Here is a 19,561-nt window from a genome sequence, read left to right as displayed (position 1 = left end):
CCCCCAGGCCTGCGGCGGGCGCAGCCGGGCCGGCGCGGGGCCTGCGCTCGGGTGGGAGCCGAGGGCGCGGTGCGGTCCCCCCGGCTCGCGGGGCCCGTCGGGTGGGCGAAGGCCCGGCCGTGCAGTGGATCAGGGGCAGGAGCCGTGATTCGCTAGCGAGGTGGGAGCCGCGACCGTGGGGGTGGGAGGGAGGCGTTGCCATGGAGACCGGGGTCCGGGCGTAGGGGGGGGGTCAGCGAGGGCGCTCGGCGGGTCCCGGGGTGCGGGCGCGGCTGGACGCCCCAGTACCGGAGCACCGGGCAGGCATTGTGCGCCGCGAGCGACGGGGAGGGGACGGCGCTGGTCCCGGAGGCGGGTCCCGGGGCCCGGGGGTGGGCCGGGCCTGGCTGACACCGCCGCGGGGGTCCCGGGGAGAGCCCCGGGGGGCGCGGAGCCCCGGAGGGACCACTTGGCGGCCGGGGAGGGAGCCGGGGAGAGGAGCCGGGCAGCCCGCCCCCCGGGCCGGCTCCCGAGACTGACAGCGGCCGGGCCCGCCCTCCCCGAGGCGTCACTTCCGCCGGCGGCCCCCACCTCCGCGCGCTCAGTCTCCGGAGTCCATTGGGGCTCCGCCCCCTGGCGATTGGAACGCGGGTCACGTAGCAACGCGGGGGGGGCGGGAGGCAGGGCGAGGGGCGTGGCCTGGGGTTCGCCCAATCCGCGCCCGCGGAGCCGGTCTCGGCGGCTCGGCTTTAGCAACGTCGTTAGCAACACGTGGGGCGGGAGGAAGCGCGGGGCGGGGGAGGAGGGGGCGGAGCGCCGCGGCGAGGGCGCGGGGCGGGCGGAGGGCTGACGTCAGCGGGAGAGTATTATGGGCTGTCGCGCGCTGGCTGCTGCTTTTCTGCTCCTGGAAGCGGCCGAGGGGGAAGCGGCGGGTCGACATGGAGCTCTCGGCGGTGGGGGAGCGGGTGTTCGCGGCCGAAGCCCTCCTCAAGCGGCGCATACGGAAAGTAGGTGCCCCGGGCGTCGGGCCCCGGCGCGGCCGGGCCCTCCCCCCGGGCGCGGGCTCCCTCCCCCGCTGCAGCCCGGCCTCCCTTCCCCCCCCCTCGGTCCCGGCCGCGGCGGCGGCGGCGGCGGCGGCGGCGGCGGCGCGGAGCCCCGGCGCGGAGCCGCTCCTCGGCGGGCGGCCTTGCACAGATTGCACGGGTGGGGGGCGGGGGGCGGAGGGAGGGACGCGGGTGCATGCACTTTGTGCGATGCCGTGGATTCGTGCCTGCGGCGGTGGGGTCTGGAGCATTCATTTGGGGCGTGCATTTTCGCGTTATTTCTTGTGTCTTCGTCATGCATTCCTCCCGGTGCACACACACACACACACACACGCGCGCGCACACACACCATGCACACACGCGCATTTTCTCCTTTGCATCCGCAGGGACGCATGGAATACCTCGTGAAATGGAAGGGCTGGTCGCAGAAGTAAGTAGGTTATATGCAATTCTCAACCCCACACTGGGATTCCGGAGGCTTCTTTCTTCCTCTTTTCCCTTTGACGTTGAAATGCAAATGCAAGGCCGAGAGAAAAGTTACACACACAGGCACGCAAGTTACACACCCGCGTGCACACACACACACACTTTCTGCTCCCAAGAATGACGCCCCCTTCTTCCTGACTCCCTTTAGATACAGCACATGGGAGCCGGAAGAAAACATCCTCGATGCCCGGCTGCTCGCAGCCTTTGAGGAAAGGTACCGACCCTGGCCCGCCCCAGGCACCTAGGGGAGGGAGGTGGGGTGGTTGCCTCGGGCCGGGACTGGAGCCTCACATGCCCCCCCCCCCCCTTCTCCCTCTCTCCAGGGAACGAGAGATGGAGCTCTATGGCCCCAAAAAACGAGGACCCAAACCTAAAACCTTCCTTCTCAAGGTAGAGTGGCAGTGTCCAATGGTCGACAGCGATATTGTCGAGTCACTTCATGCAAAGCGGACCCCGAGGGTTTGTGAACCAATGGGGTGTCCACACCCGCTGCCTGTTTGTATTCTAGGAGGGAGTCCCCTGACAGCTTGTCAGGAAGTCAGTAGCAGCACCCAGGAGTGTTTGGGTGGTGGAGCTTAGCCATACCAGAATGCCTTTATGCTCTCCCTGAGCCATCCCAAGCGGATCTACAATGGAATACCCAAGTGTGCTGGCTGCAAATGGCTGCAAGACAAATCCCCTCTCCCCTCCCCCAGACTGCCACCACTAAGCCCCACCCCCTCCCCACCCATCTAGAACTTCCCAAGCTGCTGGGTGAAGCTGGGAGGTCAAGGCTGGAGGAGGGGTGGGGGGCGGGGCCGCTTCATCCTTGACGCCTCCTCTCCTCTCTCTCTTTCGGTGCAGGCCCAGGCCAAGGCCAAAGCCAAAACGTACGAGTTCCGAAGTGACTCCGCGAGGGGGATCAGGATCCCCTACCCCGGCCGCTCCCCGCAGGACCTGGCCTCCGCCTCCCGGGGCCGGGAGGGCCTTCGGAACATGGGTTTGTCTCCCCCGGGGAGCAGCAGCAGCACCAGCAGCACCTGCCGCGCAGAACCCCCTCGCGAGCGGGACCGAGAACGCGAGCGGGACCGGGAAAGGGAGCGAGAAAGAGAACGGGAACGGGCCGCCAGCCGCGTGGATGACAAACCCAGCTCGCCAGGGGACAGCTCTAAGAAACGAGGCCCCAAGCCCCGGAAGGAGCTTCTGGACTCCTCGCAGAGGTCCCTAGGAGAGTCCAGCGATGGCCTGGGAGAGTACCTGAAGGGCAGGAAGCTGGACGACCTCCCTCCCGGGACAGGAAAGTTCCCCGCGGGCCACAGTGTGATCCAGCTGGCCCGAAGGCAGGACTCCGACCTGGTGCAGTGTGGTTTGACCAGCCCCGGTGCAGCCGAGGCGGTGGGCAAGTTGGCTGTGGACACATTCCCAGCCAGGGTCATCAAACACAGGTCTGCCTTCCTGGGGGCCAAAGGCCAGGGTGCCCTGGATCCTGGTGGCCCCCGGGTTCGGCCGGGGTCGGGCACCCCAGGCTCTGTGGGGAGCTTGTATCGGGACATGGGGGCCCAGGGGGGAAGGCCCTCCCTCATCGCCAGAATCCCAGTGGCCAGAATCTTGGGGAACCCCGAGGAAGAGTCCTGGAGCCCCTCTCTGACTAACCTGGAGAAGGTGGTGGTCACCGACGTGACCTCAAACTTTCTGACCGTCACCATTAAGGAAAGTAGCACGGACCAAGGCTTCTTTAAAGAGAAAAGATGAACTGCTGGCTGGGGCCAGGGTGAGAGCAGGCCAGAGTGAGTGCAAACTTGCCACAGTGCTTTTTTATTTCTGGATGGGACGTGGCCCGGTGGCTGGCCCTGTCCCTGATTTCACACCCCCTCTGCCCCTTTCATCCCCCCCTCCCTTCCTCCCTCCCTCCCTCCCTCCCCCTCCCCCCCTCAGTTTCGGTTGGAAAATTATCTCTAGAGTTATATTTTCTATTAGATGTAAATATGTTATTTAAGAAAAATATCTAAATATATATATTTCAGCTCTTAAAGTTGTTTTATTTAAAAGAGGAGAAAGACAGACATTGTGGTTTAGTAGGGGCAGACAGTCTGAACCAGGACAGGAGGGGCCTCAGTCCCCTGGGGCGCTTGGCAAATTGGGGGCCCAACCAGTGGGTTGCTAAGTGTCTGGAGGGGCTGGGGCTGCCCACCTGACCCCTCCTCCCTTCTCCTCAGTCCCTGGGCCAGACGCCGGGCACCCCGGGCCGGCTTGGGTTTTTCCTCTCTTCCCATTGGCCAGCTAGACCAACAAAAGGTTGGCTTCCCAATCAGAGAAAAGGGGGTGGGTCATCCCAGTTTCCCTTTTCCTATTTTTGAAGACTAAGAAGTCTGTTAGGGGGGAACCGTGTGAACTTGAGTAACTCTTTGGCGTGTGTTGTTGAAGGTAAACCGTCATGGATGGGTGGGGAGCGGTCCCCCCCGCCCAGGACCACACCAGAAAAGCACTTTATGGGAGAGAGGCGTGCGTGTGTCGTACATGCGGATCCTGTGTATTTGTCATGTGGACAAAAAAAAAACAAAAAACCTCCCCGTTCCCTCCGTTCCTCAAGGTCCTTAACTCCGCAGAGAGAAAAGAAGCCCAGCGAATCTGTTTACATTCCCGAAATGCCAGGATAAATTGGGAGGATTGCGTGTCTGTCGGTGCCCAGGGCTCCAGACAGTTGTTCCACGAGAAAAGTGTTGGGGTGGACTTGTCCCTTGTGCCAGGAGAGATGGCCGCCCCGCCTCCCCGGAAGACCTGGAGGGAGGGTGGGCAGCTCAGGGGAGGACGCCGCTGACCTGGCCAGGCCACCCAGCAGGGTGCACACCCAGGCCAGGCCGCCCCCCCCCTCCCGGGCGCCCCAGTCCCAGAGGGCCTGGCTGGGCTGGGGTCACAGCCCCAGACAGATTCTCGCCTGGGCAGGGCAGGGCCGGGGCGGCGGGGGAAGGGGCAGCCCTGCGCAGCCGCGTCCGGGTTTCCATCCAGGAATGTACATCGCTACTTTCTGCTCTTCCCCTTCTCCCACCCCCTTCCTCAAAGCAAAGGCTGTAATTTATAGACCTTTGCGATTCGCCGCGTGTTCTGTGTGTGAACCCCACGCTCGGGCTCCCCCTGAGGGGGAGGGGGAGGGAGGAGCGAGGGTCGGCAGGGACAGTGGCGGGGGAGGCACCGGGTCCCAGACGTCCCTGGCTCCCGGGCTCACCCACTGGCCCCGGCCCCTCCGTGACTCAAAAGCACAAATGTATCCCTCAACCCCACCTCCGCCCCTTCCAGCTCCAGTCCTGCAACTTTTCCACCCTCCCTGCCCTTAAAGGGCCAGCAAAGATCTAAGTTTCAGGGCTCATCCTGCGAGGGGTTCGTGGCCAGTGCGGGAGCAAGCACAAACTTCAGCAAGCTTGTTGGGTAGTCGGGGCTGGCTGGGGAAACTTCAAGATGGGGAGTGGCCGGCAGGGACCCCCCCACCCCCAGCCCTGTTCTCCTCCCTACTCTCGGCTCCCACTTGCAGTTTCTCAGCCTCTGTCTGCTCCAGACTTTCTTGCCTTTAAACAGAAAGGAAAGGAAACCCGTGTAGTACTTGATTTCGGTTTTGATGATCAGATTGCGCCGGGAGAGGAGCCCCTGGCATGGGGGATTTTTTTTTTAATCTTATTTTACATTTGTAAAACTGGTATCTTAGACTTTGTATAAAGCAGCCCGGTTGGCCACGCGTCTGTTTAAATGTTGACATATTTTCAGACGAAACTGCGTGGAAGGGGCGTGTCTGTCTCCCCGTGGTTGGTAATTCCCAGATTTGCAGCTTTACCTGGCTGTCACCTCGCCTTTCTCTTCCCCAACTTCCCCCCTCCCCGCTCCCGCCTCCCCTCTGCCTTCCCGTGCTTCGCTTGGCTCTGACCCACCCTGCCGCTTGTCCCGTGCTGTCTCAAGTTTTGAGGTGCCAACTTGGGGGCCGGCAGGGGCCGGAGACCAAGCAGCTGGGCGTCAGCACTAGCCCGGGGCTTGTGTGTGTTTCTTTCCCAGGTTTGTATTCATCACCGATTGCTTTTAGGCTCTGCCTCAGCTGGAGAGAGAAGCTTGGGTACCTATCTTCTTATGTCTTGAATGTCTGTATCCAGTACCCCTTTTTAAGTGTTTAAATATATACTTTGTAAATAGACGCACGCCTTGCTTTTATTCTTTTTATTTATTTTCCCAGTACATGGGGAAGAGTCTGTGGGGCGGGGAGAGCAGTGATTTTTCTCACCATCCTTCCCGACCCTTCCCAGGACAGGACACAGCCCCTCCCCCCCAGCCCCCAGCTAGCAGAAAGGAAGGCAGAAGGAGGGAGCAGGGTGTGCCTTTTCCACCTACTGACCGAACTTGGGGCGAAAGCCGGGGAGCCCAGGGAGGAGGCGGTAAAGGGGTTCCCCTGTCCCCTGTGTGTCCCACTTGTAGTCCTGCTATCTCATCTCTCAGGTGCCTAGCAGCCTTCGCCCCCCCCCCCGCTCTTCCTGGCTGCCCCCCAATGCCGTGGCAGGGTCCCTGCCCTAGACCCACACAGCCTTGTCAGCGCTCCCCCAAATGCAGAGCCTGGCGCCTATTGATTGCGGAATTGAATTCACGGTATTGCTAGGCAACTGCCTGCCTGGAGCCGGCGCAGAGTGAGCTGATGTGATTAGTGAACCTGGAGCCCCAGCCGCCCGCCCGCAGCCCGGTCCCCACCGCCCCCACCCCGCAGCCCCGCAGCCCCGCCATGGCCTGGCTGGGCACATTCTCCATGGCTGGCCGAGAGCTTGGGTGGGGGTCAGAGTGTAAGGTGCTGGCCTGTGTGTGTGTGTGGTGGTGTGTGTGTGGGGGGGGTCTTGGCTCTTTTGTAGCAGTGGGGGCAGGGTTGTGGAACCCACATGGAGAGCTACCCTGCGGTCCCCAAAGTGACCATGGCTGAGCACCCTGTCCACCTCCAGAATCCCCCTCAGACTCATCCTGGTGCACCAGCAGAGCCCTGGAGGAGCTCGGCAGAGTCCCTTCTCCCGCCCTTGACTCAGTGGTCAGTGGTGCCCTGGCAGCCGCCCCCCCCCCGGCCTCCCCCTTCCCTGGGAGGAGGGCAGCCACCCACCCCTGAGGTCCAGGCAGGCAGCAGGTCAGAGAGCGAGTACAACGTCCTGAGGAGAGGGGCAGCCAGCGCCGCGGGCAGAGCAGGCTCCTGCTGAGGTCCAAGGTCTGCGCCTCTGGCTGCTAGCAGGCGAGGGGGGTGAAGGGGGTGGGGGGCTGGGAAGTCGGCACCCCCCCATGGCTTCCTCCTGAGTCCTGTCCCAGGGGGAGGCGAGGTTTAGGTGGTGGCCACCCAGCCTGTCATCCTGCCTCGCTGACCATCACTGACTTTGGGTTTGAGCTGGAACTCTCTTCCGGGGTTCATGTTTCCCAGGCAGGTGGTCCTCGGGGGGAGCCGGGGGGGGGCTGGGAGAGATGAGGGGGGGAGGGTCTCCCCCACCCGGCTGGCTGTTCCGCCAGCTCAGCCGGGGCCGTGCCAAGGCCGCCCAGCGCCAGCCCTGGCTCTGTGGTGCTCGTTGCTCTCCACAGAGCTTCTGTCCACTGCAGGCCCTTTGCTCCGACTCCGGGAGCCCCAGATGGGGCCCCCAGCCGGCCAAGCACAAACAGCCCAGGCGGGGGAAGAGAGCCCGATCCCGGACGGCGGCAGTGGGCTGGGGCCGGGCTTTCCTCCCAGGCTTCGGAGACCCGGAGGCTCTGAGCCAGAGCGCTCTGAGCTGGGTGCTCCGAGCCAGGGCGCTCCGAGCCGGGGTGCTAGCGCTGTTGCTGGATTGGGCCGTCGGGCCGACAGCCCGGTGCCCCACCCCCTCCGACGCTCCAGTGGCCCGAGCTGCGCGGGAGACGCGCGCCCTCTAGAGGCCAGGCCTCAGCCCCTCCCCTCGGCAAGGCAGAGCTCCCCGGTACCAGGCGGGCGCAGAGAAAGCCCCGTCCTCCCGTCCTCCCGTCCTCCCGTGCCCAAAGCACCATGGCGGGCACCTCCTCCGTGTCCTTCCTGAGCCTGACCCTGGAGGCTGGAGGCGTCCAGCCCCCAGGCTCCTGTCCCCGAGCCCTTCTGCACCAGTGGCACCCATGGGGTGTCCTGGGCTGGGTCAGAGGGGCTCAGGGCCTGGCCTTGGCCTGGTCAGCCCCTGCAGCATTCTTCTGGGAAGGCAGTGGATGGGGGCGACCAGATCAGCAGGTCTGGCTCAGCACCACAGAAACCAACAAAGGCCCCGTGGCCCAGGCCCGGAAGGCCTCTGCGGCCTCTGCCCGTAGTAGTCCCCTAGTCCCCATAGAAGTGGGATGGCGGGGGGCCGGGCTGAGCTTGGAGGGGGAGAACCTGTTCCCTCCTGGCCTCCCACAAAGGCCTTTCTGCAGTTGGTGAAACCAGAGGACAGAATTTCCGAGACCACCCCTGCCCACCTTCACCTTCTCCAGAACAGGACAGAGCCTGGAAAGGCAACAAAAGAGGTCTCGCCATCCGCGAGCCAGGCAAGCCTCCGCAGGCCTCCCTGAGCCAGAACAGGGCTGCTTCTATCTGCAAAGGGGACACCCCCCCGCCCCCCACCAGAACCAGAACTCCCAGGCCATCCTCCAAATCAGCCTTTCATCCAGGGGCCAAGGACCAGGCCCAAGTTCTCTCTTCACTTCAAAGGAAGCTCCGTTCTCCCCCCAGGCTGAAATTTATGAATAAATTCATGCAGAGGGTAATGCAAACCTTAAAGGACCAGGGAAGGTTATCCGGTGAGCCCATCGTGTCTTTATTATGAGTTGTGGGTTAGGAGACACAGTAGTGGGAGTGAAGTCTCTGGAATCTCACAGCTGGGTCTGTCCTTTCAAAGTGTTACATTGAGTCCAGGGGTAAGGCTGGATTCCGTGGGGGAGGAGGGATTTTTGTTTCCTTTGATGCTTCTTCTGGAACTTACTGTGTACTGTAGCAGCTCTGATTTCTACCCACCGGACACCAGCCACTTTCGCCACCCTACCCCACCCTTCTGCATCCCCCACCCGTTTTTATTTTGTTCCCCCCCCCCCCGCCGTCTTTTCCAGTAATCCAAAATTTCTCAAACTCAGCCCACCTGACATGCTGGAAAGGAGGGTTTTCTTGTGGGGCCATGGTGCATTTCAGGCACTGACATTTCTGATCTGCTAATGCCAGGGCACCCCTCCCCCCCCCCCCCCCCCCCCCGCCTCCGAGTGACAATCGGAACCGTCTCCACTCTGACAGATTCCGACTGTGGAGGGCTGGCACGGGACTCTGTGTGTGAGTTGGTACTGGGACTTGAACTCAGGGCCTCATCTTCTTGGGTGGCTTGTTTTGCTCCAGGCCGGCATTCTGTCTTTTTGTCAGTTTTGGGGGTTCAACTCCAGGTCTGGGCTCTATCCCTAAGTTCTTTTTGCTCCAGGATAGTGTTCTACCACTTTGAGCCACTTCCATTCTACCACTTCCATTTTTCTGGTGGTTAATTGGAGAGGAGTCTCACAGATTTTTCTACCCAGGCTGGCTTTGAACTGCGATCCTCAGATCTCAGCCTCCTAGTCTGAGCCAACAGTGTCGGTGGAGAGAATTCACTCTAAATCCCTAGGCCTTTTTTTTTTTTTTTTTCCCAGTCCTGGGCTTGGACACAGGGCCTGAGCACGGTCCTTGGATTTTTTTTTTTCTTTGCTCAAGGCCAGCACTCTGCCACTTGAGCCACAGCGCTACTTCTGGCCGTTTTCTATATATGTGGTGGTGGGGAATTGAACTCAGGGCTTCATGTATACAAGGCAAGCGCTCTACCACTAGGCCATGTTCCCAGCCCTCCCTAGGCCTTCTTTCAGTCATTTTCCTGCATCAGCCCCAACGATTCAAGCTACGTCCAGATGTTTATTTTGCCCCAAAACAAGGAAAGCGAAGTCTTATTTTGCCTTCAGGAATCACTCATAATAAACATGATGTCAAAACCTTAAAAAATATTTATTGATAATATACAGAATTAACAACAAAAAGATGCGAGAATCTCCAGGCACTGCTGCTAAATGCCTTTTCCCTGGAAAACCACTTGACATCCATCTAAAAAGTCCAGCAACCTCTGCTCGTGTTGGTCTTCTGAAGACCCCAGAGTTGTCAGGTGTCCTTGGGAGACAGGGCTGTCCAGGTGCCACCTCCACGCCGCCCCCCCTACCCCCCCCCGCACCCCAGGGCCGGCCAAACCGCCCTGGGCTTCCTGGGGGAGGGAGGTGCTTCCTTGAACTGGTCGGGCTGCTGTTCTGTCTCAACAAAAACTCCCATTTTCCCAGGGTAATAATACACCCACCCTTGTTCTCTCTGGAAGGCAAACAGCCATCATTTAAAGCGGTTGGAAGAGGCATACTTGAGTGATTTGGCATTTTTAATTAAAACACACAAATCCAGCCAGTGATTGGCGCTGGATCAAAGGTCTGATTCCTGCTCCCCGCGCCCCCCCCCACCCCCCCTGGTTTTCTCCCAATGAGATCTCAGGCCCAGAGCGTTCGAGTCAGGTCAGCATTCTGGAGTGCAACTGAAAGGAAGAATGCTCTTTTTTGGTACCAAAACCACACACAAACTACACAAATACCTGTGAGAAGTCGGGCGGGGCCTGTGAACTCAGGATGATGTGAGATCCGTGCCCCATACACACACACACACACACGCACACACACGCACGTGCACAGCAGCAAACAAAAATAGAAAAAAAAACAAAACACCTTTTATTTATTGGTAAACATAAAGACAACCCGAAGCGCCACGCACTTCTCCGGCAGGGCTCTGGGCCCCCGCACACACGCTCTTTGCAACAAACCGCTGGGGCCGCGAAAGCACCAGGAAAAACACGCAACCTAGCAAGAAGGCAAAGTGGCTGGGAGAGCAAGGTATTCACAGAGTTACGCTTTGGGATTGAATTAGCTGGTGAGAAGAAAGGCACCGAATCAGGGTCTGGAGACTTGGCAGCCAGGGCCGGGCTGGCAGCCGCGCGCACGCGCGGGGGACAGACACCCTCACCGCTCCAGCGGCTCCCAGGCCCCGTGGCAACGTCCACGCGGGGGGCGGGGGGGGGGCAGCTAAGGGGCAGAACCGGGCCGGCGGCCCCGCTCCCGGAGGCCGTGCTCGGAGCCCCATCCCCAAAGGCACACTGTCAAAGTCAATCTGGCTGCACCAAGGCCACCGCTTCCTGTTTGGTGCGGGCACCGGGGACCCCGCAGCCAGGCAGGCGTGCTGACACCGCAGCCAGAGGGCCGGAACCAGCTTCCCGCAAGGCAACTGGCGCTGAGGTGCCCGACGCCCCCCATCTGCCGTGGACACGGACCACCCAAAGCCTAGGACTCCAACCCCTCCCTCATTTTTGGCATCACAAAGACCCCCAGAGCCCGCTCCCGCCACCGGCTCGCAGCCGGCACCATGGCCCGGCGGCCCGAGGGCAGCTGGCGGGGGGCTCAGAGCCGCAAGTGTCTCTGGTGGGGGAGGGGAGTGGACAGCCCCAAAGGCTAAGGTGGGCAGGTGTGGGCTTCCTGGGCCCCGGCTGGGGGGGGGGCTGCTCACCGCCCCCCCACCTTGAGTGGCACAGGATACTGCCTAGCTGGGGAGAACCCCCCACACGGAACCCCCCACAGGTGGGGGTGGGGATTGTCAGGGACACTGATACCCAAAGAAGGCCCCCTGCTAGGTAGGCTGGGCAGCCCAGCGACCACCCACCCCTCCCCAGCAGCCCGGGCGGGGCTGAGGGGGCAGCAGGGTCCTGCAGCCTGGGGCTGGCCTTGCCGAGCACCTCCAGGCCCCGGCCCACCAGAGGCAGCGCCCCGCAGTCACCCCCCGCCCCATCTTCCAGTGGGGGACGCCGGCTGGACTAGAAGCCAGTCTACTGACCCTCCTCTGGGACAGTGGGGCGAGACGGGCCACACCAGAGCAGGGAAGGGCCCCGTGGGCCAGCGGGGCGACTGCCTGCCAGAGGCGGGGTGGGGGGACGTGGGGGCCCCAAGAGGTAGAATCAGCAGGGAGGCCTCGGGCCCAGCATGGTGAGGAGGCAGCTCCGCGGCCCGGGAGAGGGCGGGCGGGCGGGCGCTCAGTAATGCCTCAGGTTGAAGAAGCCCACGCTGGTGGGGGACTCCTTCACGGTGACGGTGATGAGGTTGGCGGTGACGTCGGTGACGAAGACGTGCTCGATGAGGTTGCGGGTGGGTTTCCAGTCCTGGCTGGTCTGCACGGACACGGACAGGCTCTGCCCCGTCCCGGGCAGAGAGGACGAGTCCTGCTCCGAGTCGGAGCTGCTGTTCTCCTCGCCCGTGCTCACCTCGAAGGCGGCGGCTGCGGAGGAGGCCTTGCGGGCCTCGCCCGGGGCGGCCCCGCCCTCCTGCCCGGAGCCGGGGGCGGCCCCGCCCTTCCCGCCGTCCCTCTTGCCGGAAGAAGGCGCGGGCAGGGCGGCCGCCCGGGGGGCCGGCTTCTCGCCCTTGCCCAGGTCTGCGGGCGTGCCCGGGCCGCTCGGCCCCGCGGGGCCCCCTCCGGCGCCCTTGCCCACGGGGGCCGAGCCCGGCTTGGCGGCGGGCGCGTGGCGGGCCAGCAGGCCCACCCCGGGGCCCCCGTTCTTGACGCTCTGTAAGTCTAAGACCTGCAGGCTCAGCTCCTGGGTGGGTGCGGGCGGGGGGCCCGGGCCTCCCGCGGGGGCCTTGCCGCCGCCGTGGGTGTAGGGGGCGCCCCCGGCCCCGCCGCCCTTCTGCTCGGCAGCCCCGCTCCCGGGGGTCTTTGGGCCTTTGTTGGCGGGGGGGCTCGGGCCCAGGTCCCCTTTCTGCGTCCTCACCTTCAGGTCCAGGCCCAGGCCGCACTTGACGGCGGCCTGGGCTTTGAGGGCCAGCCGGCTGGCGGCCTGCGCCTGGCTCTGGCTCATGCGGTTCATGTAGTGCACGATGGAGCTCTGCCAGCTGAGGCTGCCGCGGCTGGGGCCGCCCGCCATGCCCTTCATCAGGCTGGCCAGGTTCTCCGGGGTGGCCACGGCGCCGGGACCGCCGCAGGCCTCTTTGGCGTGGGCCTTCAGGGCCGCCAGGCCCGCCACGGGGGCGCTGAGAGGAGGGGGGAGCTTGCCGGCAGGGCCCCCCAGGTCCTTGCGCGCGGTCTTCAGCACCTTGGCCAGGCTCACGGGCCTCCGCGCCGCCTTCTGCTCCGGGGGCAGCGGCTTCCGTCCCCGCTTCTTCCGGACCGGGTCCTTCAGCTCGGGCTTGGCCACCAGGATCTGGGCCTTCTTCTGAGGCACCGGGTGCGTCTCCCGGCCGCGGGGGCCCCGCTTGGCGTCTAGGTCGCTGTCGTCATCTTCGTCGGAGGAAGAGGAGGAGGACGTGGAGGAAGAGGAGGAGCTGCTGGATTTGGACTTCGAGGGAGCATCGGGTTCCTGCGATGACGGGGGAAAGAGAGGCGTCCACCCCTGCTGCCTGGCCCCAGTCCCCAAGCTCCTGACCAGAGGCAGCTGCTCACCATGCTGTTTGCGGGGACTTCACGGGGCCGCGGACTCCACTGGGAACGCGGCGGTGCCAGTGCCTCACTCCTATAGTTTCAGCTACTCAGAAGACCGAGACCCAGAGGATCAAAGCCAGCAGGGGCAGAAAAGCCTGCCCGATTGCCTCTCAAGTGGCGGGGTGCCAGGAGCTCACCCTCTGCACGTGTGTGCGTGCGTGTGCGTGTGCGCGCGCATGCGTCCCAGGGCCTGAATTCAGGGCCGAGACACCCAAGTCCGGCGGCTCTACCTCTCAAACTGCAGCAACACCTCTAGCAGTCTTGCAGACTCTCCTGCCCAGGCTGGCTTTGAACCGCCAGCCTCAGATCTCAGTCTCCTGAGTAGCTAGGATGACAGGCGTGAGCCAGCTTCAAACTCTTGTTTGAAGGGGAGTAGGAAACACCACACACAGGGGCCAAACAAAGCCAGGGTAGGAAGGACAAAAGAGCACTGCCGCACCCCTGCACATGGGAGCGAGGGCCAGACCCGTCTCGCAGGGCTGCGGCCACTGGAGGAAGCACGCAGAGCTCTGTCCTTGAGCCAAGCGGGTTCTGGCAGTGCCGTGGGTAGAACGCGGCCTTGCGTCTGCTAGGCAGGCGCTGTGCCTTTGAGGTAGGGTCTCAGTGTCCACACCAACCTGGACTGTGGTCTTTCTCTCTGTGTGTTCCTCCGTGGCTGGCGTGACAGGGGCCTGTCACACGCCTGGTCATTGGTGTGAGAGGCAGCCTTGCACTGGTGGGCCATGCTGGTCCCAAATGACACCCTCCACCCCCGCCTCCGCAGCAGCCATGGTTACAGGCTTCAGCCCCCTCCCCCACCCAAGCTCTCCAGGCTCCTAGCACCTTCTCTTCTTGGAGCGTCAGCTGGCGCCAGGCGAGCAGAGCCGGTGAGCGGCCCCAGACGCGGCCGCCAGGTCGGGGCTCTGCGGAGACGGGGCCGGCACCCGTTCCCCAGAGCACCACCGTCCGGTTCCAACAGGGGGCGCCAAGCCCAGCAAACCCAGAGCTGCGCACCGGTGGCTCAGGCCTGTCATCCTAGCTACTCAGGAGGGTGGGGATCTGAGGATCCCTGTTCAAAGCCAGCCTGGGCAGGCAAGTCTGTGAGACTCTCAAGTCCAATGACCCACCCTATCCCAGTTAAAAAAAAAAAAAAGCTGGAAGTGGAGCTGTGGCTCAAGAGATAGAGGGCTAGCCTGGAGCAAATGCTCAGGGACAGTGCGCAGGCCTGAGTTCAAGCCCCAGGAACAGCACCACCACCACCACCAACCCAAAACAAGAGCTACCAAACCTGGAGGGCCTCACCCACAGGTGCCACGGCCCTGCCACCCCACCCAAGCCCTCCATACCTCCCCTTACCCCGTGGGAAAGAAGGCTCCCGTGACAGGTGGGCCACGGCAGGGAATTCACCCCTCCCTGCAGAGCGGCCTTCGGGATGACTGGACACACGGCCACTACATTCTGGGGATGCCGCCACTGGCCGGGGCTGTCGCGTGAGCACCGCCACCCTCGGGGGGGACAGAGCCCACCGCCGCCCTCTCCGGGCTGCTCCGTCAGTGTGCATCTAAAGGGCACTCAGATGGGCCTAGGAGCCAGCCCCCCCCCCGCCCCGTCTGGGGCGTGGGCGCTGTGCTCTTTATCCACACCGAGGAGTGCCCGCTGTGTCCTGGGCGCACACCTCCTATTCTCCTCTGGCCCCCAATGAGCTGCTGGGGAGAGGGAAGGAGTAAGGGAGGACATAACCGGAGTCGGGAAAACGGCAGGGACCTGCTGGGTGGGAGGGGCGGGGGGCCGGCTGGGCTCAGGGAGGCAACACCGAGGGAAGCCTTCTTCTGAGTCATGATGCCGGCACCGGGACTCGCCATCAGGGCCTCGCACGCTCGCTTAGCTCTTCTGCTCAAGGCTAGCCCCCCACCACTTGAGCCGCTCCCCCACTTCCGGCTTTTTGCTGGAGAATCAGAGGTAAGCGTCTCCGGGCTGTATCTGCCCAGGCTGGCTTCCCACCATGACCGTCGGATGGACGCTAGGATCGGCAGCAACCCCCCCCCCCCAACACCCTGTGGTCCTCCCTCCGCCCTGAGCGGCACGGAAAGGAGCGCGGCCAAACGCGGTGCACCCACCTTGAGCTTGGAGCGGCGGCTGCAGGACATGGCCGTGTGCTTCCTGGGCCGGCCGCGGGGCCTCTTGCCTCTCTTCCGGTTCTGCACCTCCTTCTCGTGCTCCCTGAAGACATGTCACCCATCAGCACGGGGGGAGCGCCGTGCGCAGCCCCTCGCCAGCGCGAGGACCCTCACGGCCCGGCCTCACCCCCCCACCGGGAAGCAGCTTATCACCAGCTTTGCTGCAGAAACGAGCGCGGTCACTCCAACGTCAAGGACAGAGGTCCAGACCCCATCTGCCCCGCCACAGGTCACTTATTTTTACAACTATTCCAGCCCCAACCTGCCCCCGGCATCTATTTAAACACAAGTAGGAAACAGGAGAGCAAAGCTGAGACAGGCTCCTATTTTCTCCTGGCGCTACTTAACGTAGAGGCGACGTTCCAGGGGAACCCCTGAAGGGGTAGCCCAGCACCTCCTTTCAACAGGGCAAGTTTCTAGAATACTGCTCTGCCCCTGCCCCAGCGGGTGCCCAGGCCCCCCCCTCCCGCCCCGCCCCGCCCATGGGCTTCGGTCTTCCAGTTTCCCAGCATTCCCGGTGCCCTCTAACACCGCCGGCTCCTCTCACGGGAGCCATGGAGATGCCCGAGTGCCAAGCTGCCAGGGCTCCCCGCAGCCCACCCTGCAGCTGCCCACAGCTCCCGGCACCGGCACCGTGCGGGAGAGCCTGTCTGGGTGAGGTGCACCGGGGCTCTGGGGCCCAGGGGCCAGCTCCTAGGGCACCTGACCATCACCCCAGGGAGGGCCGTGACCTCGGGCTCCCCCCACCCCCCCAAAGGACACACAGGTGTGGTATACAGCTCCCGTGCGTGCAAGGGCCCCCTCCCCCGCCAAGCCAGCGCGCGCCGGCTCCCAGGGCGCAGAAGGTTCTTCTCTCTGGGGTGCACACAAGTGCAGAACACCTGCCCTTCCCGCCATGACGTCACCCAGACCGCCCCAGCAGCCCACACGGCCACTTCTTGGCTCTGTCAGCTCTTATCAGCTCTGACCCGAGCTCGGTCAAGGGCCCTGCCTCCCAGGTTAGGAGTGCTGCTGACAGAACCCAGGGCCGGGCACGGGAAGAGTCCGGTGCTCAGCCCCTGAACTACATCTCCCAGCCCGAGTCCACGAGGGTTACTCTGAGACAAGGTCTGGCTCGTGTTGCTTGAGCCGGTTTCTAATTCATCCGGCTGGGGGCCTGGGTGGTCTTTCCTTCTCAGCTTCCGGAGTCGCCGTGACTACAGGCGTGTGCACCAGGGCATAGGACCTAAGGTTGCCACCTTAAACGCGGAGAAACGAACTGGCTCCTGGGAAGGCCGGCAAGCATGGGACCAAGTTATAAATGGAAGGCCACGAGGTGGGTGGTGCCAGATGAAGCATAAACGGACTCTCCCCACCCCAAGCCCCACCGCAGGGAGAGAAAGCAAGCAGCTCGGGTGGCTAGGACACGCGTGCCCGATCGACCCCGGCTGCGCAGGCGGCGAACAGCCCATTCATCTGCCTCTACTGACGCGGCAGGCTTCCTGCCCCAAGGGGAAGGTGGCCACCCACTGCCACCCACATCCTGGCTCTGTGCACGGCGTTCCACACCCAGCGAGGCCCGACAGGCCTCTCACCCCCCACACCGCCCGGCAGAGGCTTGATTCCCGAGCCAGGACGCCCAACTCAACGCAGAAGCCACAGAAGCAGCTCCAGCCCGAGCCCGGCAGCCTCGGTGCTGTCTCGCAGCTCAAAGCAAAACACGCGTGCTGGAGAGAGTAGATGCCACTCTGCGGCGGTCCCCGACCTGCTCTCCCTGAACGCGGGCACAGGCCAAACCGGGCCTCTGCCGGACAAGTTGCTCCATGGGAAAGGCCAACAGAAACCAGAACCGATGCGAGCAGGAATGAACGGAGAAGGCCTGGCTGTCAGACCAAAGCGGAAGCGGGTCTGTGGCTCAAGGCACTAGTCTTGAGTGAAAAAGCTAAAGAACAGAGGGCCCAGGCTCTGCGTTCAAGTCCCAGAACCAGAAAAAAGAAAGAGCCAAGCCACCTTGTCTGGGGACTCCTGGACACAGTGCTTGGAGGGGGAACGGGGCTGGCAGTCATGAAGACGGCACCAGAGGCCCGGGGATGCTCTCGCTATGGGACCGCAGACCCGGGACCCCGGCCCGCCGGAGGGCCAGGGGCTCCCAGCACTGTGCGGACAGCCCCTGTCCCCTCAACTTTCCCGTCCTGGGTGGTGTTAACTTTCTCACTTCTTCTGGAAGGCCAGGAGCAGCCTCGGGTCCAAGATGTTCTCCTCTGGCTCCCAGCTGTTGTGTCTGTAAAAGCAAAGAGCCCCGGTGACGCAGCCACACGGCAGGCCGGTGACAGCGGCCGGACTCCGGGACCCGGCGGCGCTGACAGCTCCCCCCACCCCCCAAGGGGTTCCCAGAGGCCCTGGGAACCACCATCTCGAGCCTCCAATTAAGAGGCCACAAGAGAACTCCCAGGCTGCCCGGGAGGAAATCAAATCCTCATAAAGCGCAAAGTTGCAGAGAGGGCATCCCCAAAGCCCGGCCCGGAGCCCGGGAGGGAAGGGGAGGCCGGCTCAGGACGCCGCGGGGCGGGGGTGGGGGGCGAGGGGCGCAGAACAATGTGGCTGGATCCCCAGAACGGGGGTGCCGAGCCGCCGCGCAGGAAGCCCCCGGCCGGGGAGGCCGAGTCCCCTCCCCCCCGGAGAGGAGGCCGAGTGCGGCTCGGGTTACAGCGGGGAGGACGCGGGCGCGGGGCTCGCGTCCCGGGCCGCCGCGGCCGGCGGGGAGCCCGAGCAGGACGCGCGCAACAAATGGGCGCGGGAGGCGCGCGCGGAGCGGGCCGGCGGGGCTCGGGGGGCGGGGGGGCCCGCTCGCCCGCCCGCCCGCCCGCCCGGCCCGCTCCCCACGGGCTCGTAAACAAAGGGCGGCCCCGGGCACGGGCGGGCGCGGCCCCCTCGCCGCCCGGGCGGCGACCGCGAGAACTTCCCGCCCTGCCCGCCGCCGGCTGGGATCCCCCGGTGGGCGGCCCGGGGCCCGGGCCCGGCGGGGGGCGCGCGGGAGGGCGGGCCCGCACGCCGGACTCACTTGGAGGACCAGCCGCGCCACTTGACCAGGTACTCCAGCTTGCCCTGCGGGGAGAGAAGAGCGGAGGCCGGTGAGGCCGGCGCGGGGCGCGGGGCGCGGGGGGCGCGGGGCGCGGGGCGGGGGCCACGCACCTTGCGGAGCCGCTTGCTCAGGATGCACTCGGCGGCGAAGACCTGCTCGCCGACGCTGCTCAGCTCCTCCATGCCGCCCGCCCCGAGGCCCGCGCCCCGCGCCCCGCGCCCGCCGCCGCCGCGCGCCCGCCCGCCCGCCCGGCCGCACACAAAGCGCCGCCTCCGCCGCGCCCCGCCCCGCGCACGCGCGTCGCGCCCGCCCGTCCCGCGCAGCCCAAACACGCCCGGCCAATGGGCGCGCGGGGCGGGGCCAGCATTGTTCGCGGCCGCGGCGCGGGGGCCCGGCCCGGGCCTGGGGGGCCGGGGGTCCGGGGGTCCGCGGGGCCGGGAGCGCGCCCCCGAGACGGGCGGGCCGCTCGCGGCCGGGGTGGGGGGGGAGCCGGGGTGGCCGCGGGAGGGCGCGGCGCCCCGAGTCCCCACCGGCCCGGGCCCGCCCGCCCGCCCTCCACGTCGTTTTCCCCGGTGGAAAGTCCTACTCCGGGCGGAGGGGGGGGGGGGGAGCGGGACGCGCGCGGCGCTTCCGGCCCCGCCGTCGAGGGGCGCAGCACCCCCTGAGCGCCCTCCCGCCCCGCTAGGAGCCGGGGTTCTCGGCGTTGCGGTCCCCGGGGGTGGGCGGGAGGCCGGAGGGCCGGGTCGGGCCAGGGCGGGCGAGGGGGCCACGGACCCCACCCGCAGCGACCTGGTCCTCGGGCGCGGACACGGGTGGGAGGGGGGAGATCGGCGGGCGCACGTGTGCGCTCGGGACGCGGTTCGTGGGGGGGGGGGGCGTCGGAGAGCCGGGGCTCCCCAGCCCGTCCGCTGCCCAGCACCCGCCGCCCAGGACGCGGAGGAAGAGGAAGAAGACGACCCCGGCTTGTGGCCGCGGAGGGGCGGCGGCCCCGGCGTCCGCCCGCCCCTATCCACCCGCCGGGAAACGAATTCCGTGGGGCACCTGCGGCTCCCGCGCGCCCTGATGAGAACCAGGGCCGGTGCGGAGCGGGGCTGGCGCGGGGCGGACGCCGTCCGGGGCCGGGGAGCCGGGGCACCGGGGCAATGCGGCCCCGCGCAGAGCGCCCGGGGTCCCGCGCATCAGGAGCCCGCCGCGGTGACCGTGGAAAACGCGCTCAGGAAGGCTCCTGGAGGGAACCGCTTTCCTTTTTCCTTTTTGGTCTTAACGGAAAGGTCTGTGGTGGCAACCAGACGGAAGTGGGGGACCCCCTTGCGATGTGTGGGTGTCCTCGGGT

The 19,561-nt window shown here is 65.0% G+C and overlaps 2 protein-coding genes across 2 annotated transcripts; one reads left to right on the top strand and one right to left on the bottom strand.

Annotated features, from left to right (window-relative positions):
- Positions 1 to 841: 841 nt before the first annotated feature.
- Positions 842 to 3,514, top strand: Cbx8 (chromobox 8). Its single transcript, XM_048365795.1, has 5 exons — positions 842 to 986; positions 1,409 to 1,452; positions 1,657 to 1,722; positions 1,832 to 1,898; positions 2,352 to 3,514. The coding sequence occupies exons 1-5, from the start codon at positions 918 to 920 to the stop codon at positions 3,237 to 3,239; spliced, it is 1,134 nt and encodes a 377-aa protein (XP_048221752.1). The 5' UTR covers positions 842 to 917; the 3' UTR covers positions 3,240 to 3,514.
- Positions 3,515 to 11,344: 7,830 nt separating this feature from the next.
- Cbx2 (chromobox 2) lies at positions 11,345 to 18,436 on the bottom strand. Its single transcript, XM_048365793.1, has 5 exons — positions 18,339 to 18,436; positions 18,208 to 18,251; positions 17,362 to 17,427; positions 15,108 to 15,210; positions 11,345 to 12,889 (listed from the first exon to the last, which is right to left on the bottom strand). Exons 1-5 carry the CDS (start codon positions 18,408 to 18,410, stop codon positions 11,573 to 11,575), a joined length of 1,602 nt encoding a protein of 533 aa, XP_048221750.1. The 5' UTR covers positions 18,411 to 18,436; the 3' UTR covers positions 11,345 to 11,572.
- Between the last annotated feature and the right edge of the window lie 1,125 nt (positions 18,437 to 19,561).

This window comes from Perognathus longimembris, chromosome 17 (assembly GCF_023159225.1).
Source record: "Perognathus longimembris pacificus isolate PPM17 chromosome 17, ASM2315922v1, whole genome shotgun sequence".
In the NCBI taxonomy this organism is placed as follows: domain Eukaryota; kingdom Metazoa; phylum Chordata; class Mammalia; order Rodentia; family Heteromyidae; genus Perognathus; species Perognathus longimembris.
This window is presented reverse-complemented; position numbering and strand designations above follow the sequence as displayed.

Bases quoted from the DNA above. Each gene is read 5' to 3' on its own strand.
- Cbx2 (XM_048365793.1), bottom strand. From the start codon at position 18,410: ATGGAGGAGCTGAGCAGCGTCGGCGAGCAGGTCTTCGCCGCCGAGTGC. The intron at 18,252-18,338 runs GTGCGTGGCCCC...CTCTCCCCGCAG, and splicing joins TGAGCAAGCGGCTCCGCAAG to GGCAAGCTGGAGTACCTGGT. The intron at 12,890-15,107 runs GTGGGTGCACCG...CCGTCATCGCAG, and splicing joins GCCGCCGCTCCAAGCTCAAG to GAACCCGATGCTCCCTCGAA.
- Cbx8 (XM_048365795.1), top strand. From the start codon at position 918: ATGGAGCTCTCGGCGGTGGGGGAGCGGGTGTTCGCGGCCGAAGCCCTC. The intron at 1,723-1,831 runs GTACCGACCCTG...CCCTCTCTCCAG, and splicing joins CTCGCAGCCTTTGAGGAAAG to GGAACGAGAGATGGAGCTCT. The intron at 1,899-2,351 runs GTAGAGTGGCAG...CTTTCGGTGCAG, and splicing joins CTAAAACCTTCCTTCTCAAG to GCCCAGGCCAAGGCCAAAGC.